At 55.8% G+C, this 10,923-nt stretch overlaps 1 protein-coding gene across 1 annotated transcript; it reads left to right on the plus strand.

The window, feature by feature from the left end:
- The first annotated feature begins 949 nt into the window (after positions 1-949).
- IQCN (IQ motif containing N) lies at positions 950-10,654 on the plus strand. The gene is made up of 2 exons (XM_059696203.1): positions 950-6,132; positions 9,646-10,654. The coding sequence occupies exons 1-2, from the start codon at positions 3,004-3,006 to the stop codon at positions 10,576-10,578; spliced, it is 4,062 nt and encodes a 1,353-aa protein (XP_059552186.1). The 5' UTR covers positions 950-3,003; the 3' UTR covers positions 10,579-10,654.
- The last annotated feature ends 269 nt before the right edge of the window (positions 10,655-10,923 follow it).

The raw sequence follows: 10,923 nt of genomic DNA on the forward strand, positions 1-10,923 counted from the left end.
AATTACCTTGGTGATTTATACATATTGAGCCATTCTTACACCCTAAGTCCTGCTTGCCTATAGTATTCTTTTGATAACTGATCATGATTTTTTTTAGAATATTTGTATTTTATTCATGAGTTTTCATTTTCACAATCCACACAAACCCACACGACTATCTCTAAGGCCTCTTTTTGTCCCCTCCCAGCCATCCATGTTTTAACTGAGAGAGAGAGAGAGAGAGTGAAAATACCAACTTGTCCCACTTATGCATTCATTAGTTGTTTCTTGTATGTGCCTGACTAAGGGATGGCACCCGCAACCTTATTGTATCAGGGGTGCCGTTCTAAACAACTGAGCTACTTGGCCAGGGCCTATACTGACTTCTAATTGCAAAGCTTAACTTCTGTTCCCTTTTAATTTCTTAGAGTTGGAATAACCAATTTTTTTCTTTCACTCAAAATAATATATGTGAGATACATGTATATCGCTGCCTTTTTTTGTAGCTGTGTTGAATGTGATACATTGATTTACAAATAAGTCAATAATTATATTGATATTTATTTATACTGATACCAGAGGCCCAGTGTGTGAAATTTGTGCACAGGTAGGGTCCCTGGGCCTGGCCGGTGATCAGGGCCGATTGAGGCCTTCTGGCTGCTGACTGGGGCCTGCCTTCCAGCTGCCAACCAGGGCCTCCCTTTCCTGGCTGCCAGCCGCCAGCCAGGGCCTGCCTTCATTCTGTGCCTCCCCCTGGTGGTCAGCGCATGTCATAGCGAGCGGTTGAACTCCCAGTCTCCGGGTCAAACTCCCCAGGGGACACTTTGTATATTAGTCTTTTATATCTATTGATTAATATGCAGTTGATTTATTTATTTTTCTGTTGATGGGTATAAACAGTTAGACCTCTTAAGTATATTCATCAGTGTGGATTATGTTGCCTTCAAGATACTGACAATTTCCCCAAGTGGTCCATATTAAAAATATATACATTTTCATGGATTACAGAGAGGAAGTAAGGGGGAGAGAGAGAGATAGAAACATCAATGATGCCAAAGAATCATTGATTGGTTGCCTCCTGCACACACCACACGGGGGGTTGAGCCTGCAACCTGGGCATGTGCCCTAACCAGGAATTGAACCATGACCTCCTGATTCATAGGTTGACGTTCAACCACTGAGCCATGCCGGCTGGGCCATATTTTTTATTTTAGCCATTCCTGTGGATCTGGATACTATTTCTAATGACTGGATAGCATACAAGTGTTCTGTTGATGAATTTAAGCAACATCTTGTTGATAAGCATTTGGATTGTTTTCAGTTTTTAGTCTTCTAAATAATATAGTGATGAACATTCTGGAATACGCTTCTTCATGCATTTGTAACTGACCCCCTAACAATCACCTTTTTGGTTATTTCCAGTTGTTTTTGTTTTACAAAATAACACCAGAATACGCTTTCTTGTGCATTCATCTTTGTGGACTTAAAAGTTTTGGGTTTTCTTGACATTTTAATTTTTGCTTTTAACATCTCTCATGTTGGTCTTGAGCACAGAGCCAGCCCAGGGCAGTGTTGTTGCATGTTGCATGGGATGAAGGGCTGAAGGCTGCTTACTATTGCAAGCTGGCTTCTGAGATTGCACCTTCTCTTCCTGCTCCTCCTCCAACTCAATGACCCCCTAAGGCATGAAGGTGGCTGGGCGAGGGTCTGACTGGTCCAACCAGAAGGGGGGCGGGGACTTCAGCTAGACAGGCTCCAGGTTGTGCATCAGGATTGCTTGACAACCTCCCAGCCCTCTCTGCACCAAGGTACTTCTGGAAACCACAGTCATTTCCTCATTCTTCTTCCACCTGCCATTAATCTAGCCATCATCTGTCAATCATGCACCATCCATTCATGGATCCATTCATCAGTCCACCAATACCTTCAGCTCTCTCCATTTGTACACTCATTATCTACTCAGATTTTACCTATCCATCCACAAATCCATACCTCTATCTTTCCATCCATTCCTCACTCCATCTACCACCCATCTATCCCTCCATCCCTCCACCCATCCAAATATCTATCCATCTACCTACCCATCCACCACCAGACACCCATTTACCCACTCACCTACCCATCTATTCATCCACCCATATACTCACCCTCCTACCTAGCCATACACCCCTCCATCCATGTGTCCATTTCTTTAAATAAAAAAATTTTTTTCAAATTGATTTCAAAGAAGAAGACAGAGGGAGAGAAGGATAGAAACATCAATGATAAGCGAGAATCTTTGACTGGCTGCCTTCTGCACACCCCCTACTGGGAATCAAGCCCGAAACCCGGGCATGTGCCCTTGACCGGAATCAAACCCAGGACCCTTCAGTCCGAAGGCCGACGCTCTATTCACTGAGCTGAACTGGCGAGGGTGTCCATTTTTTTTTTGGTATTGATCCGTTCATAAATCCATCAACTTCATTTACGCATCCATTCTTTCATCCAACCTTCCATCCATCCCCCGAACCGATCTACCATTCATTCACCCACAGATTTACCTATTCAGTATTAAGTCATGCATTCATCTATCCATTCGACTTCCAATCCTCTCACTCACTCATTTATTAGTCAAGTTAGTCACTCACCCAACACCTACCCATTCTTATCCTGAAACCAGACTCTATGACTGAGATGGGGACACAGAAGTGACTCAGACCTGTTTCTTGCCCTCTAGGAATTGATAGTCATTTGTGAGAGGGAAATAACAATCACACACACACACACACACACACACAGGAAGTTCCCAAAATAGTGTGTGATCAGTGTTGTACTCACAGTATGTGCCAGAAACAGGTGGCCAGGAGGCCAGGATAGAGAGGGCTGCAATGGGCAGGAGAAAGATTACAAGGTACCAGGTACAGGATCTAGGTCCCGGGACAAGTACTTGCTCCAGCCAGGACCCCTCTTGTCTGCACAACTCCTCTCTCTGACTCCCTCCCTGCCACCCCACAGGCAGAGTTGATCCACCTAGGAACCAAGACAATGCCACAAGCAACACAGTTACAGTTTTCACTTAGTGGGCAGAGCTCCGACCAGCCCACCCCCAATTACCAAGACAAGGCAGGGACACCTGTATCCAGGGAGACCCTCCCGCAACAGCCTGACAAGGGCAAGATTCCACGCCTCCGGCAAGTGGTCGAAAGCAAGGCCTTCAGGAACATCCTGGTGGACGAGATGGACATGATGCAGTCTCGCGCAGCCACCCTCATCCAAGCCAACTGGAGGGGCCACCAGCTCCGGCAGAAGCTGATCACCCAGATGTTGACGGCGAAAGGCGTCCAGGCGGCCTGGCGGCGCTTCAAAACCAGGCGCCGCCTCGGGGCGGAGAAAAAAACGAGTGTGGACGAGGAGAACATCCCTTACCACCCCCCTCAGCAGGTGCGGTTCCACCCTTCAGAAGAAGGCAGGTATCTTCCGGCCCCACCTGTCATGGTGAATAAGGAGACCCAGTTCCCTTCTGACGACAGCTTGGCTGCCTGTGCCCACGAGCTGGCCCTGCTGCAGCCCGCAGGTGTCCCACCGCCCGGCATGCCAGCTCCTTGTGCCACCGGAGGCCCTAGCGTCACTTTCGTGCCACACCAGACTGTTTCCATCAGACTTCCGTGTCCAGTGAGTCTGAGTGCCAAGTACCACCCGTGTCTGCTAACAAGAACCATCAGAAGTACCAGCCTTCTCCACTTAGAAGGGGACATGACGAACACCAAGCCAGCGACTGCCAGAGCCAGCAAGGCAGGAGCCCTAGGACCACCATGTGGAAGGATTGCCCAGACACTTCATGGCCCCCCCAAGGCCCAGACCCAGGCCCAGGTGGAAGCAGAGGTCCTCAGAGCCCCACCCCAGACAGGCCCACCGTCTGTGATGACCAAGACTCCACTCAAGTCGTGCTTGGCATCCATGATGAACAAATCCATACCCCAGCCAAGCCCAACACCCACGGTAACAACAGCCAAGACCCCACCTCAGCTGGACTCAGCAGTCCCCGTGGCCAAGACCACACTCCAGTCATGCCTGGCAGCAATCTTGAACAAGATCCCAACCCAGCCGTGCCCGATACCCACAATGATAACGAGCACCCCACCCCAGCCGTGCCTGGCAGCCCCGGTGACCAAGACCCCAGCTCAGATGCGACCAACAGTCTTGGTGACCAGCACGGCACCCCAGACACAACCGGCTGCCATGACCTCCATTTTCAAGCCCCCAACACAGACCTGCCCAATTCCTGTGATGACCAAGACCCTGCCCCAGGTCCACCCCACCGCCACGATGTCCAAGTCCCTACTGCACACATGTCCAGTGGCAACGACAGCCAAGACCCCATCTCAGATGCTCCCAGGAGCCTCAATGACCAAGACCGCTACCCAGACACGTATGGCAGCCATGATCGCCAAGACGCCAGCCCAGTTACGCTCAGTGGCCACCGTCCTCAGGAGCCTGTGCCTGCCTCCTCCTGCAGATGGAAATCCGAAAGCTTCACCTCCAGCAGCTGTGGAGGACGGGATTCCCAATGCCTCGTCACAAACAAACCTAAACGGACCAAGCGCCAAGGCTGTGGTGAGCGGGAGCCAGGTGGCAGGCACGGTCAACGTCTCGTCCCATTCACACTTGACGGAGGGAAAGGTGAAATGCTGGCCCCCAGCGCATCTGGGGGCTGGGGCTCCCAAGGCTCCAGCGAGGCCTTTTTCAGAAGCCGAGAAAATCAGGGCCTTCTCCCAGAAACAGGTGAGAATAGCAGCCATGTCTAACACCAGCGTGGCCGAAGACAGGAGCACGGTCTGGTCGAAGGCCCGCCTGAAAACAGATGTCATGAAGGTTCAGTCCCACGTGGGTGTGCCTGTAGAAATGGCTGTGGTTCTGCCCCAAGCACACCTGGGCACATGCCCAGCCAAGCCCCTGCCCCGAGCACAGAAGGCCACCTGTTCAACCACAGCCTCGCCCCAGAGACATATGCTTGCAAAGCCGACGAGAGCCCCGCCCCAGGCAAATATCGTCCGGTGTCTGTCCAAGCCCCCATCCCAGGCACACCCACCTGCCAAGCTAACTATGGCCCCGTCCCTGGCCCATCCGGGCACGTGTCCGACCAAGACGCAGTCCCAGGCACATCTGACCACAGAAGTGATAAAGGTCCAGTCTCAAGCACATCTGCCTGCGAGGCTGACCAAGGCCCAGTCCCAAGCCCAGCTGGTCAGAGAAACAGCCAAGTGCCTCTACGCTGCCCACCAGGCCGCTGAGCTCAGTAGCAAGACTCGGTCCCAGCCACTCCTGGCTGGGTTCAAGGCCTCCACCCAGCCCATTCAACACGCCGGCTGTCTTGGCACTTTGTCCCGAGCAAAGCCAGAGGACAGACTAACCCAACTCCCAGCCCATAGCTGTGCCCAGAGCAAAGCTACCAAGGGCCCATGCCAGGGGACCTCCAAGGCCCCGAGCATGCTGGTGCCTCTGCTGGCGTCCACTGGACCTTCCACATGCGACGTCGAATCCTGGGGTGACAGCCGGGCCACCCTGGCCCCGCCACCGGCCACAAGCCCAGCCGCGCCCTGCCAGGAGGAGCTGGGGGCCGCCCAGCTGGCCTCGCTGTGTGCTGAGTTGGCCACTGTGCTGGGCTCCCAGGAGGACATCCGTGCTCTGCTGGAGAAAGCTCTCCCCCAGGGGGAAGTGAGGGCGGCACTGAACCAGGCCCTGTCCAAAGAGATCCTAGGCACCACGATGGCCAAGGCCCTGCCCCAGGGCATGCTGGGCACAGCTCTGGGGAAGGCTCTGTCCTGGGGCGAGCTGGGCACTGCACTGTCCTGTGCCCTTTCCCGGGGTGAGCTGCAGGCAGAACTCACGAAGGCCATACAGGGCAGACTGGTGGATGTGCTCTGCAAGGTCCTGACAGGGGAAGACCGGGCTGCCCTGAGCCAGGCCGTGTGTCAGGGTGAGCTGGGCACCGTCCTGAGCCAGTCCTTGTCTCAGGCGGCCCTCCTGACTGGACTCGTCCTCCCTAAGGCCACCTCGAAAACATTGGGAAGTGGGATGATGGTGACGCCGGTCCCAGTGGAGGTGGACTCCAGGGAGAGCCGGTCAACTGCACGGGGGCCCACCATGGGCTGTGTGAGACCACAGCTCAGCAAGGTCAGGGTTCCCCAGGGTGAGGCCTGGGAGGGCATTGTCACAGGCGGGCCAGCCGGACTGTTGGAGGAGATGGGGGATGGGCCCGTGGTCAGGAGGTCACCCTGTTTGTCCAGGGTCTATGTGGGTGCCTCCTTGGTCACTAGGTTGATCACCACCGTTCTCCATTTTCCCCTGATCACTGTTTTGGACCCCACTCTGTCGTGGGATAAGGGTGACTCCTCCGTACACCCAGGGGTGGGCGAATCGGCATCAGATCTCCGCTCAGGGTGAGTGACGCAGGCCCCACTTTGCCTGAGCCGCTCCCCTGCAGCCACCCCGCCATCTGTGACAGCTGCTCATTGCCAATGGCGTGGCCCCAAGCTCCCACAAACCACATGTGGCCAGCAGGATGGCCCCATATCTGTCAGCATCACTGGGGGAGGACAGGGTGGCCCCAGGCAAGCTTGCCAGCACTGTGGTGGTGAGAAAACCATCCACTCCCACCAGTTTGTCACCACCTATGGGGGAGGGGGTCTGCTTATTGGTGTCAGCCCTCCGGGGTCACCTGGGGGGACCCCTGAGGTGTATCAGCCATCAGCGGCCAAAAGTCTGCAACAACCATTCATGGTCCCTGTGGAGACCATGCAGAGGACTCAGTCCCCAAGTCATACACAGGTCTCTGTGGGCCCGAGTGAGATGACCAACAAGATGGCCTCAGGTCTCCTGAGGGCCACCACAGTGAGTTCCCCAAATCAACCACAGACCCCCAAGGCACCCAAACACAACAGTGCATTCTGCTGCCTGGATCCATGGCTCCTGGTCGTCTCTGGGCATTCAAAAGTCAGGAGACTCTAGTCTGTTGGAAGCCTCCCCAGAAAGCCAGTTAATGCCCACCCTTCCCCACACATCCATTCGAGAAGAATTGAACACGGGTATCATTTCTGGCACGTGCTGCCTCAAGGGTGGGGCCTGGCTACTCTCAGGCTTTAGTGCCCAACAGACTGGGTCTGAATCCATCCAAATTTTCCCTGGCCAATGTGGGCTCCAGCATATCTCAGGTCAAGGTCGATCAATGGAGACCACCAGTGTCTTATGTCCACGGTCACCACATCCAGTTACCAACAATCAAATGCTTTCAGCCAGGAGCCTGTAATGGGCATGGCCAGTCTTCTGGGGCCAGGTTCTGTAGCCAATAAGATGACCACAGCTGGGGCCCCAGGTACTGTGGTTCGTGGCAAGGCCTCCAGCTTTCCCACAGGGTCTGAGATCAATTGTGTGGCCCCCAGCCTTCCACGAGGTTATACGGTCAATTGTGTGGCCCAGACCCTTCACCCATGATCTGTGATCAGTGGCCTGGGCCAGGGCCTTCCTCCAGACCCCATGGCCAGGGCTGTGGTCCACAGCCTTCCTCCAGGTTCTGTCATCAGTGGTGTGGCCCACAGCTTTCCTCCAGTGTTCGTGGCCAGGACCCTAGCTCCAGGTTCTGTGGTGAGTGGGGTGCCCCCCAGACTGATTACAGCACCTGGTGCAGGTGGGAAAAGGCAAAGTCTCTTTGTAAAACCCTGTACTGGTAACCTCTCCAAGACTGCCCCGGGTTCAGGGGTGAGTGGGGTGGGCCTAAGTGTCTCTCTTGGTTTTGTGGCCTCTAGGGTGGTCGCAGAACTTATGACTGGGGGACTGAGTCTGAGCCGGTCTAAGATCCATGGCTAGTGTGGCTAGTCCACCCTCCACAGTCAGAAGCATGACTCACAGCCTTCCCCAGGGGTCCAGACTCATTGGCCTCACCTCCCATCCTTACCATGCAGGGCTCCGGGGACGGGTCTGCTTCCCCCTTCCAGGCATCCCATGCCGCTGCCCTGGCTCAAGCTCCTCCCCAGGCCTTAGAATCTAATGGCAGAGCCAGAGGAGGGCACCGAGTGCCCACGGTAGCGAAGAGCCTCACTGTTGAGCCACGTTCATGGGACAATAGCCTTTGAGAACAGAGATGGCCGGGCCATGATGAAGCCAGAGACCTGGACGAGGCTCTCTCCCAGGAGCCCTGTTCCAGTAGAGCAGCGATGGCGAACCTTTTGAGCTCAGCGTGTCAGCATTTTGGAAAACCCTAACTTAACTCTGGTGCCGTGTCACATATAGAAATGTTTTGATCTTTGCAACCATGGTAAAACAAAGACTTATAGTTTTGATATTTATTTTATATATTTAAATGCCATTTAACAAAGAAAAATCAACCAAAAAAATGAGTTCGCGTGTCACCTCTGACACGCGTGTCAGAGGTTCGCCATCACTGCAGTAGGGAGTCCATGGTCCTTGAGGCAACCCCATGGATGTCTGAGGGTCCCCTGTCACCTGATGTCGACTACGACCATGACTTCCTGGCAGAGGACAAGACTCCAAAGGCCAAAGGCCGTCGGAGGAGGAGGCAGCTCCCGGCTGAGCCAAGTCTATGAGTGGCATCGCCCCCGTCCTTCCCAGCCTCCAGGTTTTGCACACCAGGGCCAGCAGTGTCACCCGAACGCGGCAGCAGAGGACAGACACCAGTTGGAGGGCCCCTAGTTCCCACTTTGTGAATCCTCATGGGGTCCCCAGTGTGCAAATGAACACAGGACCCCTGAGCTCATAGGCGTCAGTGGCTCACGTTGTCCCCCAGAGCCTCTTGGCTGCTCACATGCCCGGGAGTCATTCCCATGGGATGGTGGCTTCTACAATAATATCAGGGTCGCCCGAGCTGGCCCATGACAGGACTGTGCCATCTAGTTTGCTCCTGAGGTCTGCGTCTGGGATGGGGGGATCCCAAACACTTCCCAGAGGTCAGAGGCCACCCGTGTGGCCTCACATGTGCTGCCGTATAGTGTAAGGCCAGCGGGGCGGCATCCAGTGGGTTCCAGGGCATTTTGGAAGCCAGTGTCGGGGAACCTGGCTCAGAGCAGCCACCATGACCTTCTTGGCCCTAGAGCAGCGGTTCTCAACCTGTGGGTCTCGACCCCCTTGGCGGTCAAACGACCCTTTCACAGGGTCGTTTGCCTAAGACCATCCTGCATATCAGTTATTTACATTACGATTCATAACAGTAGCAACATTACAGTTATGAAGTAGCAACGAAAATAATTCTATGGTTGGGTCACCACATGAGGAACTGTAATTAAAGGGCCAGAAGGTTGGGAACCACTGCCCTAGAGAACCCTATACATCCTTGCATAGTAGCTCTGCCTCCGGAAGTCTAGATGGTTCCGTGGCCAAGACTGAGCCCTCCCGGTAGGTGGCGGAGCACGCCTCCAGGTCCCTGAGGAAGGCCCCAAAGGCTCCATGGGTGCGCTGCCGCAACGCCAACGATCCGACAGCCATCTGGTGCACGACATGGCCATCCCTAGGTTGCACGACGAGGTTCAGAGGAGGTTTCTGGGTTATGAATCTTCACCAAGTGGTTCCTGGCAGCCCCCTTTTAACCGGGAGTCACTACGGGGACCTCGGGATCTGCATAGCACCATGGCTCCTGTGGACACTCACAGGGCACCACTGACTTCTGCTTTTCTCCAGGGCCCCGTGGACGCTGGCGTGGCTGGTGGCCAAACGTGGAATTCCGCCATCCCCGGTGCTGCCATTGGGCCCATGGAGGGGGCCAAGACCCCCTGTGGTGCATGGAAACCAGCCAGGTGCGATGTGCCGTGGGCTACCACGGGCAGGGAGGTGCTGGTGGATCCCAGACAATGTGGGGAGCTGGTGACGTCAGTTCAGACTGTGGAGAAGATAATAGTGCAAGCCGTGGTCGTCATACAGGCGTGTGCGCGTGGCTACCTGGTGCGCCGGACCATCAAGGTGTGGCACCGGTGGGCTGTCGTCATCCAGGCTGCCTGGCGTGGCTACTGCGTGCGGCGGAACCTGGCCCAGCTCCTCAAAGCTGCCACGGTCATCCAGGCCACATGGCGAGGCTACAGCATCCGCCGGAACCGGAACCGAGCCCAGCAGGTGCTGCTCCCCCGCACGTGGGCTGAGATGAGTGGCAGGACCACGTCCACCTCCGACCACCGCTGCTTCCAGGCCTGCCAGCCGGGCGACTGCACCCTCTGCCAGTCGCTGAGGCCCCGGCTGGGGACCCCACCCAGCGCCGTGATGCTCATGGGTTCCAGCCCCCGCACGTGCCACATGTGCGGCCACACCCAGCCCACGAGGGTGGTGCAGGGCACGGGCCGGGGCACCACGGGCCAGGCGGGCAGGCTGTGGGACCAGGACACCCAGCTGAGCCCCCAGGGGCCCCAGCAGCCCCGTGGCCAGAATAAGGCGGCCACGGTCATCCAGTCCATGTGGAGGGGCGTCCAGGCACGCCGCCGGCTGATGGAGAAGCAGGCAGCGGCCAAGAGGCTGCAATCCAACTGGCGTGGCCACTACACCCGGTCCTCCCTCACCACGGATGCGCTTTTGAGGCCGGCGGCGTGGGACAACCCACAGAACACGCAGTGGCCAGGCGTCTAGGACCTGGACCGCCCAACGGGGGACCTCAGGGCGGTGCCATGTGGCTCTCTCGGTCTAATGAGTAAAGTTCTCCACAGCCGGGTCTTGGTCTCTCTGTGCTCATAGCGGGTCTCTTGGGCCTGGGCATGGGGGCGTGAGGGGAATCTGGAACACTCTGGACTGGGGGGACCCTAAAACTTTCAGCCGCTTAGCTGGCACCCAGGGTCTGTGTCTGGGGAGGGACCCACGCCCTTCTCGGAGGTCAGGGGCCTCCCTGTGGCCGTAGGACCTGTCCATGACCAGTGGGGCGGTGTCCGTCGGTTCCCCTGGAAGGCGTCCCTGACACTCCAGGAGCCAATGCCTGGC

This window comes from Myotis daubentonii, chromosome 5 (genome assembly GCF_963259705.1).
Source record: "Myotis daubentonii chromosome 5, mMyoDau2.1, whole genome shotgun sequence".
Lineage (NCBI taxonomy): Eukaryota > Metazoa > Chordata > Mammalia > Chiroptera > Vespertilionidae > Myotis > Myotis daubentonii.